The sequence below is a fragment of the Melanostigma gelatinosum genome (genome assembly GCF_949748355.1).
Source record: "Melanostigma gelatinosum genome assembly, chromosome: 2".
NCBI classification, from domain to species: Eukaryota; Metazoa; Chordata; class Actinopteri; order Perciformes; family Zoarcidae; genus Melanostigma; species Melanostigma gelatinosum.
Window position 1 is genome coordinate 7,963,839 of NC_136635.1, and position 26,245 is coordinate 7,990,083.

The window sequence follows — 26,245 nt, forward strand, 5'->3', positions numbered from 1 at the left end:
AGGAATGAACTGTAACATTACAAGCTGCAGTAGCTTTATTTTCTGATTAGAAGACATCAAACTGTTGACATTGATTGTTTTATGTGATATGAGAATAAAAATGAGAGCGTGTTTGAAGTGAAGTGTCTCATTAACGTCCCCTGAATCTATAAAGTGCCCATGTTCTTTGCCATTCCATTACTATACAGTCAAGGAAGCGACCACCGTTTGATGCTGATGAAGTCTGCAGGTTTATTGTTACAGGACAACCAGAACTACCGTCCGCTCGAAACCCTCATCCGTTTCCGTGATGTCGTCAGGAAGGCGGGGCAAAGGTCACGTGCAGTTTCTGCAGAATAAAAAGACGTGTCATTAAGGGGGGACCCTGAAGTGGGATTGATAGTTGCTTGGTGTGTGAATATTCCAAAGATGTCTACTTGAACATAAAGGACAGATTCACATTTAGTCTGTCTCAGAACAATACTCATATGCCTTCTTTTTCTTTGTAAATAATGCAGCTGCCCTTACAAAGTGTGTACTGTTGCATGCAATATCTATTCAGTTGGCATATACTACTATGTCATAACATTGCACTTTGAACTTTGACCTCTCTTATATTTGCTGCGCAAAGGATTGTGGGTCCGAATAGCCAGAAAAGCATGCTGGCTTGCAGCCTTCAAAAGACTGTGACCAGATGTAGTTTTCAGCATATTGTATTTGACATATTATAAATACCATAACCAATTCTGGCGTCCTAAATAGTATGGTAGTGTAGGTTATTTTTTGGCATTTCTACTTTATTTTGATAATGAGAGAGAGACAGGGGGGATGGCATGCAGCAGAGGTCCCATGATGGCCGGCCTCAAACCTGGGCTGCTGCAGCAAGGACTCAAAAAAAAAAAAAAAAAAAGAAGAGCACCAGCTGCATTTGGTGGGGCGGCAACGCTTAGAACGTTTTCTAGCATGCAGTGCAGTCCTTATGGCACTACATCACTCCTTCAAATTGTAATGCCCCACCCCTTCTTTATCTACCAAAGGGGCATCCCAGAGGGAAAAGTCTGTGAATTGACTTTTACTGTGACCGTGTGTTTTTGTACATTTGCCGTAGTATACTTACAGCACTTGTACAGCCTGTTCAGCCTATCGATGTCATTCCTGCTCATCTGGGTGGCCTGGCCGAAGGCCACGTTGCTGTTGGGAATGGGCACCATGGTGGGAAGGTTGTTCTTGGAGAAGGCGTACCTGGAGAGTCACAGATATCACAATGCAGAGCGGGTTAGGAGTGGGTTCGATGGAAACTATTCCTGATACAACTGGGGATTTTAGTTCTTTGATGTGTCATGTGGTCATGTTTAAAAGCCGATCCACGTTAGTTGTGCTCCTTCCCCAAAGTCCCTGATGAACAATCTCTTATTCAGGGCCTTAAAGCCAACGAGTAGCAGTAGCTCATATAGGAGCACATGCTGATTATGTGATAATAATGAGAAACTTACAAAGAAACACTAGAAAGTCAGAACATCTTCACAGTGATATGAACTACCTGTAGAGTCTAGACAGTTACAAGAACAATGGAAATGTTTGAACTTAAGGAAATGACACAAACATGAAGTCATCCATACTTCTCATATTGCATGACAGAGCCGTAGTCATAAGGAGTTCCCTGGTTCAGGGTGGCGATCTTGTCGAAGTTGTAAGCCATGCCTGCGGGGATGAGAGTAAACGTACATTTAAAATCACAGACATTTACCGTTTTGAAGTTAACTAAGAAGATCTGAATTTCAGTTGCGCAAACATGAGCTCAACTGGTGGAAGAAAAAAAAGAAGCACCAGTGCCAAAAGTAAAGAGTAATCAGCTCTCACTCTTACCAACACTGGTATGCTTTAAGCTGCAGTTCTACTTATGGCCACTAGAAGGGGGCTCTTAAAAAGATAAGATAAGATAAGATCATCCTTTATTGGTCCCTCAGTGGGGAAATTACAGGATTCCAGCAGCATTGCTCACAAGTAATAAAATAAAAGATAAAATCAAGTAATATAATGAACTAAACAGTAAACAGTAAACAGTAAAACAGTAATAAAATAAGACAGTAAAGAAGAGTATTAAATATACCAGTATATACAGAATATATATACAGAATATACAGACGGATCAGGTAAATACTTAAACGTATTGGATATTGCACGGATTAGATAAGATATTGCACCAGGTGAATGAATTAAAGTGTTAAAGTGTTCAGAGTGTTCAAAGTGTTCGTGTTCAAAGTGTTAGTGTTCTACCGAGAGCAGTTTGTTGTGCAGCCTGACAGCAGCGGGGAGAAAGGACTTGCGGTACCTCTCCCTCAGACACCGGGGTTGAATCAGCCGGTGACTGAAGGAGCTGTGCAGAGCTGCCAGAGTGTCCTGCATGGGGTGGAAGGCGTGGCTCATCAGGGATGAGAGCTTCGCCATCATCCTCCTGTCTCCCACCACCTCCACAGTATCCAGTGGACACCCCAGCACGCTGCTGGGAGGTCTTCAGGAGTGCTCCCTGCACCCCGAAAGACCTCAGTCTCCTCAGCAGAAAGAGTCTGCTCTGTCCTTTTTTATAAAGAGCGTGAGCGTGGTCAGTCCAGTCCAGTTTATTGTTCAAGTGAACACCCAGGTACTTATACGCCTTCACAACCTCAATGTCCAGTCCCTGGATACTCACCGGTGTCGGAGGAGGGCGTTTGCCCCGGCGGAAGTCCACCACCAGCTCCTTGGTCTTGCTGGAGTTGATGTGGCGGCGGTTCCGCTGGCACCATCCTAAAAAGTCCTGGTTTAGTTCCCTGTATTCTCTGTCATCATCGGCGGAGATGAGACCGACGATTGCAGAGTTGTCAGAGAACTTTTGCAGGTGGCAGTTGGCAGAGTTATGTTTGAAGTCCGAGGTGTAAATGGTCCCTGTGGGGCCCCTGTGCTGCAGGACACCCGATCTGACTTACACTCTCGTATCTGCACATACTGTGGACGGTTGGTGAGGAAAAGCACAGACTTTATGGAACGTCATACAAAATTCCCTTTTAAGAGTCGGTAAGTGTGTGTGCACTTTAATGTGCACTTTATTACACCATCTCTCGATCTTGGGTCCAGTCGGCGGTGTTATTTTCCTTTTTCCAGATAAAATCCAGTAAATGTGTTTTAAATGCGCTGAGCTCGAGAGGCCGCTTTGTGGGGATAGCTTGATGCTTGCAATGTAATTTGCCTCGAGTGTGGCAATACGCATGTTTAAAGCCTTTGGGCAATTAAAGCAGGTGCCACAAATTTGATGTGGAGTGGGGTAGATCACCGGTTGCCCCGCTGCAATCTAATTGGCTATTTGCCAAGCACTGTTGTCGTCATTTGATGGTTAATCCAAGAGCAAAATAGGCTTTTTGCCCCTTTTATTCAGGTTTAATTCAAACAACGAGATCATCTCTGCCTCTCAGACTATACTCGAAAGACTAAAAACAATACAAGTCACAAAGTAGGCGGTGTAGCTGTCTCACCATCGATGATGTTCGCCCACTCCACTCTGATGTGGTTGTCCCTGTCGGAGCGGGTCTGTTCGTGGTTGAAGCCCAGAGCGTGGAGCAGCTCGTGCTGGATGGTGCCGTGGTAGAGGCATCCGCTACGGGCCAGAGACACAGTCTGAGCATTGCCCTGACGGCCCACGAAGGAGTAGCAGCTGTCGACGCACAAACATACAGCAGCTTTGAGAAATCACACAGAATATCACCACATATACTCCTTGTAGAACAAACATAGATTGGTTGAAGGTGTCAATTGTTGGAGTGAGAGCAAAAATTGAGTTGTAAAACTTCAGCCGGACCCTTACCCGCCCCTGGACTCGATGCTCAGCCACTCGTTATCTCCACTCTGGTAGGGTCTGAAGCGGATGCAGGACACCGAGGAGAAAGACTCCATTCCGCGAGTGATGATGGACTGCTCTCGGGAGGCTGGCAGGGCAAATACGGCAGGTCGAGAATATCTGAAGCAGCGGAGCTTTTCCTTTACCTTAGTGATTTATGTTGTGTAATTAAACTGCACAATGCACCGACAGTCTCAGGTTGTCCCTTATAGCACCTTATGGAGAAATAAAACCTTTTTGGTCCCCAAAAGTCAACTCATGTGGTTGTACAAAAACATTCATCGGGGAAGTGACTGTAAGGTCAAAAAGAATGAATGTAAATGAAAGAATCACTGCTCACAGTAGTGGTTGGCAATGAAGTAGGGGATGTAGACCTTTCCATCGGTCCACTTTCTCCACAGGCAGCCTCTGGCGGTGCAGGGGTCAGCGTTTCTGTCTGCCTCAGACTTGATAGCGATGTCGCCACCGATCAGGATGGGCTCGTCCAAGTCAGGGGCTGCAGTCCCAACACGGGAGTTAGGCGTGAGTCGGAAATGCACCGCGGGTAAATTAACCCTTTGTTGTAACGTACAGAGCGGTACTATTTTGCCACCGAGGTTTTACAGGCCGTTACATGCTGTGTGTGTGTGTGCGTGTGTAACATTTTAGTGTTACGTTAAAGTGTGGTCTCGGTGGAGCAACCCATGCTTGCAAAACAAAATGTTGCATTCAGTGACAGCATTTTAGTTTTTTTGCAACATTTCCGATAACATGGTCTCTACAACAAAGCAGTTAAGGTCAGGAAACGCTCTACTCACTGCGGTCTCTATTGGCTCTTTCCAGCAGCTCACTAACAGAAAGCTCCCTGGATGTTTCCTCCTCAGCAACATCTGCACAACATGTGACAGTATGAATTGCACAATCCTCATTTTGAATATAAGAGCTGAGTGAAGTCAGAATCACTTTCACTTTCCCTGCAATTGCATATACTATATATATATATATATATATATATATATATATATATATATATATATATATATATATATATATATATATATATATATATATATATATATATATATGTATATATATATTATTTAAAGCTGATAAAGAAGGGCTTTCATTTCATCCTTACCTTCCTGTACTCGTCCACAACGACATGGAAAAAAAGAAGAGCCAAATGTTATGGAAGCTGAGAGACGGAATACAAGTCAGCTCTGTACTATCATGTCTGGATCCTCCAGCTGTCTAACATTTAGAAATATTTTTGATTGATGGAAAAAAAATATATATTTCTATGAATGTTTTTAATTAAGAGGTGAATAATTATGTAGATAAATACAAGTGAAAATAATCATTTGTATGTATTATTGAAACTCAGCTGATTGTAAAGAAATATGTAATAAACAGCTTTTATTTACTATTTGTCACTTTTTATGTCATAATGGCATTTTATAGATATATGTGCAGGAATAAAAAATAATTATCATCCAAAATAAGATTTATAAACAACATTTCATAACATGGACTTGTTTAACAATGACTTCTTATTTATATATTGATACGTTGAGGCTCCATATCTTTTGGCCTATAGCTGTTTGGACTTTTTTGTTTTGTTCCCATTATGCATCTATTTTTATACATTTTCTTTGTAGCTTTATACTTGAACGTCAATCGATTTCATTGTCAGACTTAAATCGGTGCAAGGTAAACTATAGCTTTTCATTTTCAAATAAAGGTCCTAATATCCATTTGACCTCTCAATATTTTCTGTTTTTAGAGCAAATAAAATTGCATGTATAAATGAATAAGTAATACGAATAAAATTAGATCAAATACAAAAAAATGATAAATAAACTATTAAGGATAACTATATGTCTATATGTTTTTGCCTCCAAGTGTGTTTGTTTCTACTTTTTTATTTGGGCTGGTTGTTTCCAGTAGTTGTAAAACATTAAATATTTAACATGGTTCTCTATCTATTTCCCTCCTTCTGGATGATTTTTTTCCCAAGCTGTATAGCTTCAGCCTGAAAACATTACATTCCAAATAAAATAAAGTGTTGGAACTTGTTTTTCGGGTGCCTTTTTTTGCCACATTTATGACATGAATTTCCGATTGGCCTGTTTGGAGCCAACACGCAGGCCTTCATGTCATGTGGGGGAATATTTTACCTCGGCCCATGAAGAGGACACCAGCAGCAGGGTTACGAGAGACCAAGAGAAGACCAACATGGCTGCAACAGACCTATTACCAGAGAGCATGAAGACGATGAGGAGGGAGATGAAGTGAAAACAGAACTCTCACTGAGGAAAAATCAAGTAGGGCTAAGTAAAATTAACAAAACAAATAGCATGTTGTCAAAAATATATAATCCATCTAGGTTGTATTACTTATACACTATCACTGATGCTCTTACCTGAAAGCCTTAACAGAGAATGTCTGTCTGCTGTTACCCAGTGACAGCTTTTATACAGTCCAGGTACTCCACGAGCTGATGACATATCAGAGTGTGCAAACACAGCACACCTTTATCACTGTAAATGGAAAATTCGGAGTCTTTGCAACCCGTGTGAAGCACTGCGACTGTCCCAGGTGTCTCGATGGGTTGGTGCAGTACAGTACTGCCCTTTTTCTTTCTTTTTAATCTTAAAATCTTTTAAAATCTTTTAAATCTTTTTATTCTTTTTAATATCCTAGGGTTCTTTATTTGTGTAATTGCTAAAACACAATTTCAGAAGAAGCCGAATTGCAAAATATCTTAAATCTCATTCAAAAGCAAATACGTCTTTTAAAGCAATATATAAACTCTTCGTAAAAATATATTTTCATATCACAACTTTACACACGCACACCAGATAAATAACTCTTCCCACATGCCGACTGCACACTGATGTAATAAAACACTATTTTCCTCAATAGTCTTACATTTTTACAATTTTGGGCTATTTTGCTTCCGTAACATGTTTTCTTTCAGACTAGTGGAAAGAGAACACCCAGAATGAATTTTTAGGTGTTTATTTTATTACTTGGTCTAAATATTTCTCCAAAATTCACCCAAAGTTATGAGATAATGCCTCATTTACATATTTAAACATTTCAGAGCATCTGTAATACAAAAAATATGATCTCCTTAATGTAAGTACTCAACTGGGGAAGTTTCATGGTGACATCTACCATTACAAACAGTCACCTGTGGTCTCTCCCCTTAACTGAAGGTGACATCAACATATTACTGTATTGTAGACGTAAACCAAATGCGGTACATTGTATTTACAGTCCTCTGACTCCCTTTCGCCAAAACTGGTCTCCATTGTTGTGCACAACGAAGAGCAAACCTGAATCCTATTCATAGTGTTGAAGCTCTGATTTTTAAAAAATCGAATTGCTTACAGGTGTATTCACAGGTGCATTCTGGGTGCAGGCATTTGATAATTGAGTGTGGAATTTCAATGGCACTGTTTAGCAACAGACAAACCGGATTTTAGTTTTGAATGATGTCTCTATATGGTTCAGCCTGCATGGTCAATAGATAGACTACACGAGTTAGTATAACAGCATTTGCCTGAAGGCGGGGTTTTGCTCCCATTCGGCCACGAGAGCGTTAGCGAGGCTCCAAAATGGTGTTCAGGTCCGGCTCATGTCATCATAGATCCACTTCCTCTCAAAGGTGTTGGATGGGGTCTCGATCAAGTCAAGTTCTTCCACACTTAACCATGTCACATTACGGTTCCTGTCAACCCTCCTGGTTCCCTGATTGATTCTCTTCCTCCAAAGAAATGCTCCACCTGCTTAATCTATTAGTCCATTGATTCCCTTATGCCCAATTTCACAGCCCCTCTCAAACTGATTTGGCAGCAGGAAAGTGATGACAACCTGACAACCAGTAAGACTATATCCGTATCCATCTAGTCCACTCTTCTTCTATGTGCGCTAGGCATGTTTTATTAGAGTCGATTCTACAAATGAGCGATTGGCAGAAATGTAGCCGGACACCAGTGATATTTGGTCCAAACTCATCTGCTCCGGTCCCATCCAACTTTAACATATTGCTGGCGTCAAATATTAAAACACACTTTGAAAAGCTTTTTGGCAAGAGCCGTAACCTCCGGCGGCCGTATTTGGAGTCCCAACACCCGCTGCAGCCAACTTTCCATTGATAAAAAACAGCCTTTGCAACTTTATTCGCCAGACGCCTCATTTTATCTGAGTGGAGGCACACTTTTCACCTGGAAGCCCTTAATTGAATATCTGAATAAGGCTACCATCTGTCCGCATGGCGACGAGATGCCACTGTGTGTTGTTGTTTATATGCCTTGTCGGTCAAATCAGAGTTCATTCAGACGACATGTCCTTGTTTATTGTTCACAACACTGACATAAAATGAATGACAAAGTTTCATGTTACCTGAAACTACAAAGGGCCCAGCCCACGAGAACCAGCCTCAGACAGAGAGTGCACACAAACATGTGTCCACATGTTTTGGCCATACAGTGTGCTTTGTTTTTTTTTTGCCGCTTCTGAGCTTGATTTCTTATTTTATCGACGGAGAACCAAATCTCACCTCAAGGTTCATTTTGTAGCTGTTCTGGAGCTTTTGATATGATCACATGGGCTTCGTCAACAGATGGAGTTCGTCCTAAATGAATCATGTGTGTATTTAAAATGTAATCATATTGCAATTGATTTGGCCTGGGGACATCTTGTATCTATAATCCTGCTATTGTCCTGATTCACGTATAACGTCCTCATCTGCATTTTCACTGTATCCTCACTGACTCTTACATGTTATGTTGGAGAGTCTGAGTTTGAAACACTCTGTCTGAGAGAAAAAAAACACACACACACCCTCCTCTGCTCTTATCAGTGTGGGACATTCAACACACTGCTGTCAATATAACCCCCCCCCCCCCCCCCCCCTCCACAGCAGGAAACTGTTGAGACAAGGCCTGGCAGACACGTACCTTATGTAGCCAGTGGGGACGGGTCATTCCATCCACAGCTAATAAGTCCGATATATCAACATATATCTCAATATATTCACATTGTGCTTTTTGTCCTTTAAGATTCTAGAGGAATTACAGAGGCATTTAACAGCTAAAACACATTTTCTGAAATTTGGGTCCTCTTTGTAAAAACTGCACACAAAAATAAAAACATACAAAATGTCTGACATCTCTTGCAAAAGCAAACGCCTCATTCAAAACAAGACAAGACATATTGAAAGTTAATGGCCGAACCATAAGCACATTGTTACTAAATTCTAATTGCATACGATTATCTTCATCAAATCATTACAAACTAAAATTATGTGTGTGTTGTTTTGCTAAACACTGCCATTGAAATACCACACTCAGTGACCAATCAACTGCGCCCAGAATGCACCTGGTGAAAACAGCACCTGGAACCAATTAGATCACTTAGACACTTGTTCTCACTTGTGGTACTGCATGACAGAGCCGTAGTCGTAGGGAGTGCCCTGGTTGAGGGTGGCGATCTTCCTGAAGTTGTGCTCCATTCCTGGAAAAAAAACAGAAAGAGAAGGAAAATTACATTATAGATAATATTAAAGTTACATTTGTTTGGTTTGAATTCACATTGACTGGTTTTATATTCAGAGAGCTGCAGTCACACAATGAGCTTCTGTTTCATGGAGGATCAGTGAGTTGCTCAAATGTGCTGTTCAGGCTATTTTTGTCCACTAGGGGACACCAGAGACTCGCTGTACTAGTCTGGAAAACAAGATGAGAAGATGAATTTCTTCCCTTGTCAAGTAATATTTTTCACTTGTCTGAAGTTCACCGGCTCTCCTCTAATATATCAGAATAACAAACAGCTGCATTACCAGACTGAACGTTCTGCAGCACGACTCTGATGTGGTTGTCCCTGTCGGAGCGGGTCTGTTCGTGGTTGAAGCCCAGAGCGTGGAGCAGCTCGTGCTGGATGGTGCCGTGGTAGAGGCATCCGCTACGGGCCAGAGACACGACCTGCTTCCCTCCACGACGGCCGACGTAGGAGTAGCAGCTGGACGGGATCAGAGATGAGTTGAACAACACAAAAGTCTGAGGAAACGCTCTCGAGTGTGAACGGCACCACGACGTGTCTTTCTTACCCGTTCTGGGACTCGATGCTCAGCCAGTCGCGGTCGCTGCTTCTACTGGGCCTGAAGCGGATGCAGGAGAAGGAAGAGAAGGACTCCAGTCCACGGGTGATGATGGCCTTCTCACGGGAGGCTGGCAGGACCACAGCACACAACATTCAGCTGTTTACTGTGTACAACAGAGGACCATACTGGCCCCAAATATCTGACAGATTTTCAAAAACCTTTCTGTCAAAGTTGCTGCATTAGAAGAGACAGCCTGCTGTAAATAGACAAAGCGTGTGTGTGCAGGCCTCCCAGGCCTCTGTGTGACACTTACAGAAGTGGTTGGTGAGGTAATAAGGAATGTAGACCTTCCCGTCAGTGAATTTGCCCCACTTGCAGCCTCGGCTGGTGCAGGGGTCGGCGTTTTTCTCGGCCTCGCTGTCGATGGCGATGTCTCCTCCGGTCAGGATGGGGTCATCGGCTCTGATCATTAGAATCGATCACATACCTGCCTGCAGGTTCAGCGTGGGATGAGAGGAAAGACAAACACATTAGAAACAAAACCACATGACTTGAAGTTACAGCTAAAACTCACTGTTTCTTAAAGTAGCATGTTCACGTTAAAACTGTCAGAAGTATAAAGCGATTATGAGACACACGTTCAGCATCATTGAAAATGAAGCTTTGTAGATAAAGTGCCCCGTTTGACCCAAACTGTGTCATCTGAGAAAAATGTACTAAATACTACTGGGAGTCGATCCCAGCTGACATTGGGCGAGGCGGAGGGTCGCCCGAAACAGATCGCAAGAATCGCAGGGCGGACACATAGAGACGGACAACTATACACGCTCACACCTACGGGCTGTGATTTAGAGTAATCGATTAACATAAGCTGCATGCCTTTGGACTGTGAGAAGAAGCCGGAGAACCTGGAGAAAACTCACGCTGACACGGGGAGAACATGCAAACCCCACACAGAAGGCCTGTTGTTGAGAGGCGACAGTGCCAGCTCTTGTTGAGAGGCGACAGTGCCAGCCAACACACCACCGTGTAGCCCCTCGTTACATCTTTTCAGAATTAAAAAGCAACCTGTCCCCACAGGTGAGTGTGTGAGAGTGGACATACTGCACGTGGCGTTTGGAGCAAAGCCAGAAAGACGGCTTATCAACTACAGTACGCTGCTGCGTTTGATCACCTGTGTGTGTTCATCAAGAGGGCTTCACAGATCATGAAGGCCACCAACGTGAGAATGACAGGAAATGTGAAAGCTGCTGATCACCTGTGAGCTCTGCTTCTACATGCAGGGCGTCGGCAACATTTTTGATACGAAGAACCATTTTAACTTCAACGTTAAGGTTAACTGTATGTTGAATTATGACAGAACATAAACATTTGAATCATCAGTGGGACAAATGTATGTTGAATTATGAAAGAACACCAAAATTGAAATCTCCAACACATCTGTATTTTTATTCCAACCATATAAGCAGCATACACAGCAACATATTAAAATCTCTCATAATCAGGACACAGTAATGAGAGCACTTTACAAGAAGGCTGCCGTCCTTATGAAAACATCCACGTCGGAGTTGAAATCCTTGACCCGACCAAACCTCCAACAATCTTGTTCTTTAGCAATAAACTTGATAAATTCTGAGAAGAAGGCAGCGACTAGCCAATCAGAGGCAGAGCAGGGCGGGTCTTCACAGAATGCAGGGTGGGGAAAGAATAATTACCATAAATAACCGTCTATGCCAATGGCTGTGAAGAGGTCATGTGGGGTCACATTGGGCTTCACTTGTATCGTTGCAGATTAAAATATTGAGCAAACACACACAGGCTGATGTTAAGATATTGAATACATATTTTTTATTCATTATTAGTATAGGTATCAAGCTCACAAGCAGTTATATATTGAGGAGTACATTTGTGATGATGGACACATTTTTATTTCTCATTAGCACAGCACAAGCTAATTTAATACAATTCTCAATTATAGCAAATTGATGAAGCACAAGACACATTTCTGGTTTTGTTTGAAGATGACAAAAAAAATAAGTTGCATCACTTTGCCTCATTTCCTCTTGATTTCCTGTTGGAGGAAAAAAGGGGGATTTGTTCATGTACATGTGCACGCACACACAAACATGGGCATGCACAAACTGAAAGATGCTTAAAGTTCTTAAAGGGACAGTTCATCCCTAAATCCAAAAGGCGTGTTTTCCCTCTGAGCTGTAGTGCTGTTTGATCAAACTAGAGCTTGTTTAGTTGTGTGTTGCCTAGTTATAGAGATATCAGCTAAATACATTTGAAAAACTCAGACAATTCACAGACCTTAAGGTCTTTTTTTTCTCTCAAGTGTCTTAATCAGGTCATGATTTCAGGAAGGAGACATTACAATTGATCGCCATATAGTCCCATTGTAGTGGCGAGAAGGCAGACATCTCTATGACTGATATCTCCAAAAGTATCAACACGCAACTCACACCAAAACAATATAGATTGATAAATAGTGCTACAGGTACCGGAAGATTGAATATTATTTTTCTTTTCTTTTTTCTTTTTAAGTATCAGTCACTATCTTAAAATGGCAAAATGCTACATTTACGTGGAAAAAAATATGCAATTAATAAAAGCTACTACAAACATAAAAAGAGGGAAACTTCCATCTGAAGACAGAATGTACAGTCAGGCTCATCTGAATATCATACTTACGTTACACCGCATTGACGATACCAGACTCTCTCCTCTAGAGGAAATGGTTTCTTTGCACGGGTTTCAGGTGAGGCCTGGAAGCAGTCGAATCTGACATGAATTCAAAGAGACAGCAAACACTGTAAAAGCTGCTTGGTTTCTTTATGCTACTGCTACAATGCATATAAACATATACAGGTTTTGATCTGTGTTCAATCCGACTTATGTCCATCAAGTTTGTCAGAAGTAGATGGAGCGAGAGAGTGCTGGTGGTAGCAGATAGACAGAAGTTTAGTTGGAGAGGTCGTAGGCTACTTCTTTAAAAAGACACGTACTGCAGCGGTAAAGGCGGTTCACCCGAAGGATGTCAGTGGCACTCATCTGGGTGGCCCTGCCGATGGCTACATTGGCGTTGGGGATGGGAACGATGGTCGGCATCCTGTTCCTAGAGAAGGCGAACCTGCGGTGCAAAATACACAGAGGCGATGAGAAGTTTAAACTGTACATCGGGACTGTTTTAATGACCACTGAGAGCTGATGTATGGAAAAAGCTGCAATCTCAAAGCTGCATGAAGAATCTGAAAAACATGTAGTCTGACACAATACCACCTTATGAAGTCATTACGGCTGACGTTTTAGCAAATCATTGTTTATTTAGCAGACACAGAGAAACGTCATCATTCATTTGGAGTCGCGTTTGTGTCCTCATGAACATGGCATATGTGGCCAAAAATTTTAAAAACATCAAGTCTGTCTTCAAACAATATTCACATGCTGATAACAACATTATAATGAAAAAAAGGAAAGTTTTCTGTAATAATTCCTATAGTTCATACTGGTCTGGAAAATAATATATGCCATGGCAGACAAAACCTGCAGCGCTTTTTCTGCGGAAAATCCATCCTAAAGTTATTCTGAACCTTTATTTCCTTCCTTCCTTCCTTCCTTCCTTCCTTCCTTCCTCCCTCCCTGCCTCCCTCTTGGTTCAATGAATGAACCTTCTTCTTTTGCTTCACTTGCTTTTTGCCAAAACCCTGCATTTGGATCCTCACTCACTCATCATAACACTGAGTGAGACAAATCTCTTCTAAAGCTATGGTCCTTTCAGAACAGAATTCTCTCTTTATGTTTTCATGGACAGTGTTTCCTTGCTGAGCTGCTGCGGATGGATGGTAGCAAAAAGAAAGCATTTAACGTCGGCGGATACCCATTCGATCTGTCCTCTTAATAGCTTCAGCTGAGAATTTGAATATGTTTCTATGTGAGACGCTACCTTCCATAGTGCATGACAGAGTTGTAGTCGTAGGGAGTGCCAAGGTTCCTTGTGTTGATCCTCCTGAAATTGGACTCCATTCCTGCAAAGGATCACACAGCTCAATCAGTTTTTCTTCCACACGACTGCTACAATGATATGATGAAGTCAAGTCATATTTTGATCTATTTATTTGTACTTAAAGGAGACCTATCATGCACATTTTTCAGGTTCATAATTGAATTTGGGGTTTCTACGAGAACATGTTTGCATGATTTTTTGTTCAAAAACACCATTATTTCTCTCATACAGTCTGTCTGGATATACCTATATTCACCCTCTGTCTGAAACGCTCCGTTTTAGTGCCTGTCTCTTTAAGACCCCCTCCCGACAAAAACCCAGTCTGTTCTGATTGGTCAGCATTTCCAGTCTCCTGCATCTGTGCTGATGCCGTCTTCGCAGCGTCACTGCAGCCGGGTACTCACTGGGTGAGTCCACTACACAGAGTTTAGCGGCACTTCTACCAGTGACTGAATATTTGTGACATCACAACCTTACGGAAGTCCTGATGGCTCCTTTAAAAGGCTGCGTTTCTGAATACGGGCTGTGTGCATTTTTCCATGGATTGAGCGTTTTGATACTTTCACGATATCTACAGGACCTAGACCTGGTTTATGATTAAAAAAGATGGCGGATTCTAACTTTCTACAAAATGGGACTTAAACCTTTTTCACTTGAGACCTTAACATAAATTAAGGTCAGTTGTTATTTGTGAGACCCCAATTCTTTAATAACGTTCCATCTATATTCATCATAATTAAAGCATGTGACCCACCAGGAATAACGTTCTGCAGCAAGATGCGAACATTCTGGTCCCTGTCGGACCGAGTCTGTTCGTGGTTGAAGCCCAAAGCGTGCAGCAGCTCGTGTTGGATGATCTGCTGGAAAACACAACCGCGGCGACTCAAAGACACTACCTGGCCTCTACCACGACGCCCAACAAATGAGAAACACCTGAAAGAGAGCAATGAATAAAACCTCCAAACAGTAAAACAGATTGAGCAGCACCGTTGTGAATAAGTTACATTGCTTCTCTTGACCCGGTTTGATGAGAAGTCAGATGAAAGCTCCGTTGTAAGACCCGAGGTGTGAATAGAGGTCTATAAGATCGTATTCATGAATGCATATCTGGAACGTATTTTGTGGTCCCTACCCTGAGCGGGACTGGATGTCCACAAAGTCACTCTGTCCATTGAGGGGGGTGAAGCGGATGCAGGTGGACGCAGCAAATGACCGCAGACCTCGGACGATGGTATCTCTCTCTCTTCGGTCTTGACAGTAAAAACAAAAAAATGTAAAATCAGTTTCGTCGGTTTCATTGCTTTCATCTTCTACATCACTCTGTCATCATAGTAAAATGGGATTTTTAGCACCAATACGATACAAGTATTCATATTTAAATAACAGCAACACTCATTTTATTCATTCATTTATTAATTCAAGTATACTAGCCTTCTACTAAACCAGTACTATAATACTACTAGTAGCCTACCACTATTAGGCTACTGCTAGGCCTACTACTGTACTGCTGCTACTACTATAACTACTATAACTACAACCGCTACTACTGATTATGCCATTGCTAGTATTCTGCGAGCCTTCTTTTACTACTCCTACTACTACTACTGCTCCTGTTGTGGTAGTACTACTACCACCACAACTAACATTACACTGCTAATGCTATTGCTACGACTACTATTACTTCTTCTGCTACTAGTACTAGGCTAGTAGACTGCTACTACGAACAACTGCTATTGCTATACTAGTGCTATTTGGGGATGACCGTGGCTCACTGGGTTAAGAGGGTCATCTGGGAACCGGAAGGTCAACGGTACGATCCCTGACTGGGACGTGTCACGTGTCGAAGTGTACGTGAGCAATACACTGAACCCCCGGGCGCCAATCAATGGCAGCCCACTGCTCCCTATATACAGGGATGGGTCGAATGCAGTAGTCAAAATTCGTGTATGTGTAAAAATATATATAAAAATGGTTTCTTCTTCTATTACTACTAGGCTATAGGCTACATAGTAATACTGTTACTACTAATGATAAATTGATACTACTGCTAGATTTACAAGATTACCTAGATTTACAACTGCTATTGATATTTCTAAAAATATTGCTACTTCTGTGATACCCATAGTTCTACGACTACTACTACTACCGCAACAACTCACCTTAGCTACCACTGCTAATGCTACTACTTTAGGCTGCATACTACTACTACTATACTGCTACTACTACTACCACTAAATCTGCAACTGCTATTGCTGCTACTGTAACCTTTACTTCTCCTATTACTGCTACTATGCCTACAACTAACATGACAACTATGGTAAATTGGTAAATTACGGAACCAGCTGCCAATCGCCCCTTCCCCACTTCCTACTCCCCTACCTCCGAACCACACCCATCTTCTAGAGTGGTCTTCATTTTCATCTCAACTACACACCTGTAAAGGTTCATGACCGCATCTTGCACGGTTGTGAAACTATCGTGGTGACAAAATCTGTCCACAGACAGACATATAAACACCTGACTGACCTGAAGTACTTAAAATCCACTTCTGTGGTCGTTGCTGAGGTCTCCAGGACCAGATTTTGCCATGATGACTCACACACACACACTCACAAGGTGAAACTGTACAAGAGTCACAGATGGTAAAAAAAAGAGCCCTGCCCTCAGTACTTACCGTAGTCCCTGGAGATGCGGTAGGGGACGTAGACGTTGCCATCGGTGGCTTTAGGCCACAGGCAACCTCGTTCTACGCAGGGATCAGCGTTCTGTAGATCTGTTGGCACCGCTATGTCACCAAACATCACCAGAGGGTCATCGAAGTTCTTTCCTGCAACATGACGTGAGGATAATCAAGAAAATGTTGTGATCTTTATTACTGAGCTGCATTTCATTCTCTTGATTAAACTGCTTTGTTAATTCTGGGTCTGATACAACCACTCCTTTCACACCAACCCAGTCTCAAGGCAGTATGTGAAATAGTCACGAAATTTTTAACTGTTGATTCCTGTAGATAGACACAAATGTTCTAATTGTTTTTTTGTGTTTGTTCTGCACGACTTTAAAACTAATGTATTTTAATTGGAAGTATCTTTCGTAGCTGCAACACGTTTTTTTTCTGTCAATTGGGGCAACATGACTGAACTAAACAGATGATAGGTTTAAGCAACAAAACCACTTTATAGGTCGAAGAATCCGTCACAAACGTGTCACTTAATAACACTGCTTTGGGCCATGTGGACTCAAACACTAGTCTCCTGATTAAAAGCCCTATGTTAGTTTGACCCATCAACCATAATTTGTCGTTCTCAATATTCAATACTACGTCACTAGCTCTGACCGGTGCACAGTCGAGTGAAGCCATTTCATTTGTGTGTCCACCACAAAAATGGATCCGAACTGAATTTCCATTGATGTTGTTTTCGTTACTGAGTGACACGAAATAATGACAAATTCATGTCCATGTATATGAATCACGAGATTATATTTTCAGATTTCGTCTAAGTACTCATGCAATATTTCAAATGTTTTAATGACTTTTTTCATTTCAATATTTAGTCCTATCTTTAAGGTTAGATTGTTATCACTGTACATTTGCTTGAATGAATAAATAATAAAGCAGTTGCTGCGATGAACATACCAACATGAACATTGGCCTTCTCTAACAGTGTGGAGACACTGAATTCGTCATCCTCAACGGTGTTGCCTGTGGAATAGAAACACTTTGTATCAGTTACTTGATGTTATGTATTTACAGAATTGTATCGTCTGAAAAGTAGTCTTCTTACCAGAGTACTCCTCACCATTTTCAAAAGGACCCTGTGATGAGACAAAGTTGGTTAAATGTAGTTCACTGAATTAAAGATGTTAAATTTGTTTCAATGTAAATTCAGATAAAGTTTAGTTCCAGCAGAGATTCAACTTCAGTTAGAGACGACAATGGGAGGTGCAGGTCCCATAGAAGTAGCATGTCGGGGGAAATATGGGGCATAATGGGAAATAGTATTTCTTGTTAATGTCATTTCCGAGGCAGAGAAAGTTAAATTTGAGCGTTCCTGCATCGGATAAGAAAGTAATGCAATCCACAAACTACAAAGTTTAAAATGAAACACAGAATCACATTCAGCTTTTAGCAATTTACCAAATTGTCGTTAAAAATAACAATAAAATGATTAATCCCCTACATTCTACACACAATTATTGAAGAAAAACTGTGTTTGGGACTTTTCAATTTCAGAATGTATCACATTTCATTTCAAATTGTGTCATAAAAAAATTATATATATTTACCTAATTATCGAGACATAATTTTTCTGCTGATGCTTACCTGTAGAGTAAAACTTTGGACTGAGCAGAAGAGGACACTGAGCGCAGCAGCCTGGAGGAGCATGGCTGGTTACAGGACCACAGCAGCAGACCAAAGGATAAAGCCTGAGGAAACAGAGGTGTTCCAAACTTATATAGGAGTGAAAGACAACTAACTTCCATCCTAATATGGTGCACTGCTGACCAAAGACTTGTTGACAAATTCAGCGCAAGAAGAAGTGGCAGTTATTACTTAAAACGGACTGTGGTTTGTGTAAGATGTGGGCTTTGTTTTCCCCTGTTTGTCCCCAGGCACGAACAGATTACATAATTTAACAGTCAGTGATCGGCTGTATAAGAAACAGGTCAAATTGACCAATAAACTGACCAAAACATTTATCTTGTGTGGGACTTCAACATGAAAAACATGTTTTTTGGGGAGACACCAGGAAAAAACATTAGTTTTTCATGCACTATTTAGCATTTACTATTTAGCTCTTCCTAACATGTCTTCTTTCAGACTAGATTTTTTCCTAAATTCACCAAAAGTTACCGTTAGTTAATGTCTCATCTGCATAATTAAATAAAAATAATAATTAAAGAAAACTTCCATTATCCGAACCGCTTCTCCTACTCGGGGTTGCGGGGCACTGGAGCCGATCCCAGCTGACATTGGGCGAAGGCAGAGTACACCCTGGACAGGTTTATCGCAGGGCACATGTAGAGACAAAGAAACATTCACAGTCACACCTATGGGCAATTTAGAGTCTCCAAATAACCTAAGCGGCATGTCTTTGGAGAACGCCCGGAGGGAACCCACGCTGCCACGGGGATAACGTGCAAACTCCACACAGAAGGACCACCCGGGATCGAACCCGGGCCCCTCTTGCTGTGAGGTGACAGTGCTAGCCACTACACCACCGTTCAGCCCATCAGTGCAGAAAACTTGTAATAGAGAGAAAAAACGACAGTCGCCGTTCAACTGGGTTAGTGTCATGATGATATCGATTCCTTATTTATTTTTGGTGTCTTCAAAATGTATTTTATAATAGATTCTTTAAAGGCTGTTTTCCGAGCCAGAATTCTCCACTTAAGTATCACTTACATATACCAAACTTTCCAGTTTCATTCCTATCTATTTTCTTCAGGTTTATACAGAGGTATTTATTCATGTATCATTTATAGTCTGATTTACATAACATTTTCTTCCTAAAAACATGGTGAAAGTAGATTTTTGTTTTCATGGTTTTCTGATTTGTGGAGTGATGAAAAGAGATATTTTTAAAGGTCATACTGAGATTCAGCTCACCTGGCCTGGCTGCAAGACTGTAGCAGTCAGACAGTGTCTGTCTCCGCTGGTCTCCACCCTGTTTCACTTTGTTACATTCATTACACTTATTTACCTTTCAGTTACAGTAACTTAAACCTCTTTTTTGTTATTTTAGCTCCCACTCATGTCAGGATTAGGAGGTGTAGCGGGGGATCGGGTCCTCTGATTCCAAGCTGTCTCAAACTAGTCCGGTCCCCCAAGCCCACCACCCCCGGCCCCAGGGCTCCATCATATATTTATATGTATATAGCAACGAAAAAGGAGGAAATAGATGAGGAGAGGACCGGTGGGCAGAATTAATTGTGAATGAAAGAGTGTGTGTTGTCATTCATCCTTGCACAGAGGTGAATGTATTGATGGCTGTGGATCAGGTTTGACTGAAAACAGCTGTTTTATTGTTGAGGGTGGCGTACATGTTTTGTCCAAGGATATATAATCGATTAGAACTTTTTTAGTTCAAAAGGATAGTCTCCTTGGTGATAAAGAAAACTGTGGGGGAATACAACACACAAATCATTTTACTGATACTTTAGTGACTTGGATCATAATGCCTTATAACTGGTGTTTACACAACCCCTCTGTGTGGTTGCTATCTGTTGCAAAATGCCTTTTTTTTTGTGTTTACATGACTTCTTCAAAATGTGGGCACAGTTGCTTTATGTTTGACTTACAGACAGTCTTGCAACGTCTTACAAAAACAGGAACAATGACTATGGGGAAGAAAAGCTTCATTTAAAGATTTTTGGAGACTTCCTTAATAACATAAGTGTAATTGTCGTCAAAAACCAGTGATGGTTCTTAATCTTAGTACTCAAGTACTGTACTTAAGTCTATTTTTGAGGTACTTGTACTTACCATTTTATGCTACTTTAAACTTCTTCTCGCCTACATTTTGGAAGCCAGATTTGTACTTTTTACTCCTACAATTATTTGGCAGGAAAGGAAAAATCCTATCCTATCAATTTCAGCAAACATCCCAGTATGATTTAATGCAAAACAAATTAAAGAATTAAACACGCATTACTACTTTGCAGTTAAATATTTAACATTTATTCCAACACGAAAAAAGCAATAAATAACACTTATATAATATCATATAATATAATATAACATGTTTATTTATTGAGATGCCCCTATGGACCTTGTTATAGGAGGTAAAGATCAGGAGAAGTAAACATGAAGTGTAATTATGAATACTGATGTTAAATTAAGCTATGATGAGTTTTCACTGTTAATTTAACATCTCTATTACATGTTGATGCCTCCATGATAATAATAATAATCAGTCAAATACATGAAGTATTGTCAGATTGTGATATGCATGGCAGAGTATCAGTCCCGCAGTTCTGACCTTATGTAATCCAGCCTGCTGCAACAACTTCTCGTCTGTTGACACGTTTCCAAATAGAGCTGCTCTGGCTTTGTCTTGTGACATGTCTGTTGATGTAAGAGCTGGTGAGGAAAATCTCTCGGTGTTCACATACTGATTCTGTCTCCAAGTATTTTAAGTGAACACCTTTTATTAATGGATATGAAAAAGTCAGAGGTTGTGCAGCATCACAAAAATAATCAGGACACGTAATCAGAAGAGAAAGGATTTCCTGAAGCAGGATATGGATTTATTAAGTGCGGAAGAGGCCGTACTAATTACAATTGTCTTGTGTCTGTTTAAAAACAATAAGATTCTGTTTGTGCAGAATGTTTGTCAAGTAAAAAGAATGTACCGTAGCTTCTTTCTTCTGCAATCTGGACAAAATGCCCAATTCTACAGTGTGTGTTGTGTGTCAGAGTAAAACACACACTGTCTCAACAACTATATGGCCAATGATTACAAACCTATGCGCACACCAAATGTAACTGATTGTCATTTACTGAAGAACTCACCTATCCTCCTACATGTTGACAGCCCCTCCCTGCTGACAGGACATAAAGAGGAACACCTGTTTGTTTCCTTGATTCAGCTGAACAACAACCCATAAAACCAACTAACTGAACAAGCTTGTGTCATTTATACACTTGTATTGATAATGTATGAAATTAACTAAAACGTGGAGGGAAATTAATAATCAAGCAGACATTAAAAAACGCTGATGATGTTGGTGAGCAGGGCCTAGTTATTTTTATTTTCTCATGTTAATACATATTTAGGCCTCTGTTGTGAATATTTAGTCCATACAGAGTCCTGATATGTCCAAAAGTCACAGTGCAGCCAGAAAAACTGATTCTTTCAGGGACATTCTGGGAATGAATGAAAATATGAAAAAAAAAAAAAGAAAAAAAAAAAATATTATATATATATATATATATATATATATATATATATATATATATATATATATATATATATATATATATATATATATATATATAAATATAATGCAGCTCCATCAAACTGCGCCAAATAAATAAATACATTTGCAATTGCAATCTTGAACTTTGTTTCTTTTTTGTGATTATCTTAAATAATAAAACTGAACAAAGTTGGAAGTATTATCCATTTAGAAGATATCACCATATGAGATCACACCTCACAATAATCCCTGGGATATTTCCAGAAATTGTCAGACATCCCATTAATTGCTGACAACCAATCTTTAAACAAGTGTCCTTTTTCCCACAACTGCAGTAGGTGGGGACATTTTTCAGATGTATGTGTCCAAACCATGTGTGACTGATAAGCCGGTGGATTTAGCTGATGCTTTGCTTTCTTCGTACACAGATAATCCATATTTGGGCTCACCGGAGCAGTCGAACAAATATAAAAACCTAGAGGGAAACCTCAGCTGCACAAGTCCACACTAAGGATCCAAGGTGAGTTCAGCTGCAAACGTCTGCAGCACAACATGAAGTAGAAAAGTGTGCAGTTTCTTTCAGCTGTCTGTTTTATATGTTGTTGGTTCAAACACGGTGTCTTTCCTGTGAGTGGAGGCTGTAGCTGATTCCTGTCTGTGTCCTGCAGGTCTGCTAAGGATGGCTCGCATGTCTGTGTTCAGGTTCTCAGCTGTGGCTCTGCTGCTGCTGTCCGCCTGCTGTTGGGCCGACAATGAGGTAGGATCACAGTGAGAGAGGAGAGGGAGACGATGGCAGCGCAGTGAGATATCTGGTCATTCATCAACACTTCTACATGTTAACAGAAACAATGCATGTTGAACATCCTCTGTCACAGTCATGAACATGAACGGCCTCCTCTCTCTCATATGAAGCCGGTCGTCTTCTCCACATTCACAAAGATGCTGTTAGGAGGTTAAATAGCGCATTTATTTACACCTCAGCTGAGTTTTTAATCACTATTGTTCACTGTTTGTCAGCAGTGTTTCGTTAATTTCTCACAGACGATGACACAGTTTGGGTCATATGGTGCACTTTATCTACAAAGCTTCAGGTTCTATGATGCTGAACGTGTGTCTCATAATCTCTTTGTACTTCTGACAGGTTTAACGCTACTTTAATGCTACTTTAAGAAACAGTATAACGTTGACTTTTAGCTGTAACTTCTAGTCATGAGGTTTTGTTTCTAATGTGTTTGTCTTTCCTCCTCTCATCCCACGCTGAACCTGCAGGCAGGTATGTGATCTATTCTAATGATCAGAGCTGTGGTACCGACATGCTCAGTATTGTGACTGGTGTATTTTCCATATGAAGTGAAACTGCGTTGTTGTTGATGTCCCTGTGCAGAGGACACTGCAGAGGACGACTCCGGGGAGCTCTCTGTCTCTGAGCTGCTGGAGAGAGCCAACAGTAATCTGAGTGAGTGAGCTGCTGTGGTCACCGTGTTCCTCCAGACAGCTGTTGATATTTCTGCTCTCTTCTTTTAATAGCAGCACTTCAACAGGTGTCTGAGTTGCTGCTGTGATGTGTTTCAGTCCGCTCCGCCAATGATCCCATCCTGATCGGAGGAGACATCGCCATCGACAGCGAGGCCGAGAAAAACGCAGACCCCTGCACCAGCCGAGGCTGCAAGTGGGGCAAATTCACTGACGGGAAGGTCTACATTCCTTATTACCTCACCAACCACTTCTGTAAGTGTCACACAGAGGCCTGGGAGGCCTGCACACACACGCTTTGTCTATTTACAGCAGGCTGTCTCTTCTAATGCAGCAACTTTGACAGAAAGGTTTTTGAAAATCTGTCAGATATTTGGGGCCAGTATGGTCCTCTGTTGTACACAGTAAACAGCTGAATGGTGTGTGCTGTGGTCCTGCCAGCCTCCCGTGAGAAGGCCATCATCACCCGTGGACTGGAGTCCTTCTCTTCCTTCTCCTGCATCCGCTTCAGGCCCAGTAGAAGCAGCGACCGCGACTGGCTGAGCATCGAGTCCCAGAACGGGTAAGAAAGACACGTCGTGGTGCCGTTCACACTCGAGAGCGTTTCCTCAGACTTTTGTGTTGTTCAACTCATCTCTGATCCCGTCCAGCTGCTACTCCTACGTCGGCCGTCGTGGAGGGAAGCAGGTCGTGTCTCTGGCCCGTAGCGGATGCCTCTACCACGGCACCATCCAGCACGAGCTGCTCCACGCTCTGGGCTTCAACCACGAACAGACCCGCTCCGACAGGGACAACCACATCAGAGTCGTGCTGGAGAACGTTCAGTCTGGTAATGCAGCTGTTTGTTATTCTGATATATTAGAGAGGAGAGCCACTTTAAAACTTCCTGAAAAAGTCCACTTCTAAACAAACTTGTTCAGGATTAAAGGAAACACCAGATCCTGTGATATCTTGTTGTAGTCTCCTGCTTTTGAGTGGAAGTTCTGTAGCCGTCTTTGTGCTGCTTGAGAGCTGATGAGGCTCTGTAGAACCTGATCAATGACACTGTCCTCACAAGTGGACAAACGTTTTCTTGAGCTCATCAAAGACAGTGTGATGATACTCACATCCATGACCATGTATTCATTACATTGATTTTCCTTCGTAAATGTCGATGTAAAAGAAAAATATTACCATACTTTATAAAGGGAAGAAATTCATCTTCTCATCTTGTTTTCCAGACTAGTACAGCGAGTCTCTGGTGTCCCCTAGTGGACAAAAATAGCCTGAACAGCACATTTTAGCAACTCACTGATCCTCCATGAAACAGAAGCTCATTGTGTGACTGCAGCTCTCTGAATATAAAACCAGTCAATGTGAATTCAAACCAAACAAATGTAACTTTAATATTATCTACAATGTAATTTTACTTCTCTTTCTGTTTTTTTTCCAGGAATGGAGCACAACTTCAGGAAGATCGCCACCCTCAACCAGGGCACTCCCTACGACTACGGCTCTGTCATGCAGTACCACAAGTGAGAACAAGTGGCTTCATACGTGTGTGTGTGTGTGTGTGTGCGCGCGTGGGATGCGCTGTGGTTGCCTCTAACTGCTCCGTGGTCTCTCAGGTACGCCTTCTCCAAGAACAACCAGCCCACCATGGTCCCCATCCCCAACTCCAACGTGTCCTTCGGCAACGCCAAGGAGATGAGCCGCAACGACATCGCCAGACTCAACACGCTCTACAGCTGCTGTGAGTGTCCACATGAACGCACTGTGAATATCCATGTTACACTGTCTGCAGTCTGTGTCCATCACTCAGTTGTTGACCTGATCCACCTCTGTGCTGTTCACCGTTACAGAAGAAGCCCGCTCAGATGTCCTGACAGGACGCAGCAGAGGGAAGACCGTCTCCTGCAGACCTGAACTCATCGGCACAACAGTCAATGATCCGACTATAAAGATAACTGGAACACGGCTCTCTCTTTGCTTTCTTTCACTTCCTGAAGGGACGGCTCTTATGGTCCCAAGCCTCACTATGAAACATGTAATATATTAGAAGAAGAATAAATGCAGAAAGTTCATCCTGATGGTAAACAGTGTCCTTGAAACACATTTTTCATGGAGGCTTTTCATTATCAAATAAATGTAATGATAGACAGAAATTATACAGGAAACACAAACACATTACTCAACATATCTAAACTCAGACTGATTATTCTGTAATAATGAGGACGAATATTTGGTCCACTTATTCTTTAAATGTCCACTCTGGAGACAGATGTCTCTACTTATCTTCACTGCTTTCTTTAAACCAATAGAAATGAAGGAATGGATGTCGTGTTTTTGGAGCGTGATGCTGGAAACACATTGATCAGATGATTCAAACTGACTTTTGTATCTTCTCCTAAAGTTACACATTCACAACTCAAGAGTTAACAACTTCAAGCCAAATAGCAAACAGTTTTTTGTATCTTTCGATAGTTTCATTTCATTCCTTAAACAATGTTCATCCATGAGAAGCATGAAAAAAAAATAAAAAAAAATCAGACAAAACAGTATGAATTATGAAATGGTATATTGTTTTTATCCTATTGTGTTTCCTAGTTTTTGATACAATCATAAAATGATTACAATTTATTTAATTAAATTATTAATTTGCATGTATTTGTATTTATTTATTTTATAAATTCCAGTGGGCATTATCAGACCTATCGTTGCACTTTTATGTTCTCATCATTCTCATCATTGTGATGCAATTTTTGTGTCACAAGTACTGAAGGGAAATAAATGCGGAGGAGGACCGTTAGCAGAACAAGCTACAGAGAGATGCTAACGATAATGGATAACGTCCCATCGAGCAAATCAGAGATCAAGGAAACAGTTTAGAGTGAAGAAGTAGAAGTGTAGTAAGAGCAGCGGAGCGCTG

General features: G+C 41.4%; 3 protein-coding genes across 3 annotated transcripts; 1 reads left to right on the plus strand and 2 right to left on the minus strand.

Annotated features, from left to right (window-relative positions):
• Positions 1 to 203: 203 nt before the first annotated feature.
• On the minus strand, positions 204 to 10,405 carry LOC306789942 (astacin-like metalloendopeptidase; the record flags this gene model as incomplete). The annotated part of the gene is made up of 11 exons (XM_079286038.1): positions 204 to 328; positions 1,097 to 1,221; positions 1,599 to 1,680; positions 3,486 to 3,664; positions 3,815 to 3,935; positions 4,188 to 4,343; positions 4,645 to 4,769; positions 9,268 to 9,349; positions 9,675 to 9,853; positions 9,942 to 10,062; positions 10,249 to 10,405. Coding segments are annotated over 11 exons (1,329 nt in total). The 3' UTR covers positions 204 to 326.
• Positions 10,406 to 11,357: 952 nt separating this feature from the next.
• LOC306787965 (hatching enzyme 1.2-like) lies at positions 11,358 to 18,394 on the minus strand. Its single transcript, XM_079283292.1, has 10 exons — positions 18,266 to 18,394; positions 17,727 to 17,757; positions 17,579 to 17,644; positions 16,616 to 16,768; positions 15,074 to 15,191; positions 14,696 to 14,874; positions 13,882 to 13,963; positions 12,944 to 13,068; positions 12,630 to 12,719; positions 11,358 to 12,006 (listed from the first exon to the last, which is right to left on the minus strand). The coding sequence occupies exons 1-9, from the start codon at positions 18,326 to 18,328 to the stop codon at positions 12,664 to 12,666; spliced, it is 873 nt and encodes a 290-aa protein (XP_079139418.1). The 5' UTR covers positions 18,329 to 18,394; the 3' UTR covers positions 11,358 to 12,006; positions 12,630 to 12,663.
• Positions 18,395 to 22,543: 4,149 nt separating this feature from the next.
• LOC306787976 (hatching enzyme 1.2-like) lies at positions 22,544 to 25,286 on the plus strand (the record flags this gene model as incomplete). The annotated part of the gene is made up of 8 exons (XM_079283302.1): positions 22,544 to 22,621; positions 23,251 to 23,320; positions 23,437 to 23,592; positions 23,779 to 23,899; positions 23,988 to 24,166; positions 24,770 to 24,851; positions 24,945 to 25,069; positions 25,179 to 25,286. Coding segments are annotated over 8 exons (813 nt in total). The 3' UTR covers positions 25,181 to 25,286.
• Between the last annotated feature and the right edge of the window lie 959 nt (positions 25,287 to 26,245).

What these genes read in the sequence shown, in the direction of transcription:
- LOC306787965 (XM_079283292.1), bottom strand. Translation starts at nt 18,328, where the DNA reads ATGCTCCTCCAGGCTGCTGCGCTCAGTGTCCTCTTCTGCTCAGTCCAA. An exon ending in TCCAAAGTTTTACTCTACAG is followed by an intron (nt 17,758 to 18,265) that starts GTAAGCATCAGC and finishes GTCTCATCACAG; the next exon opens with GGTCCTTTTGAAAATGGTGA. An exon ending in GCTGCAGAACGTTATTCCTG is followed by an intron (nt 13,964 to 14,695) that starts GTGGGTCACATG and finishes GATCCTTTGCAG; the next exon opens with GAATGGAGTCCAATTTCAGG.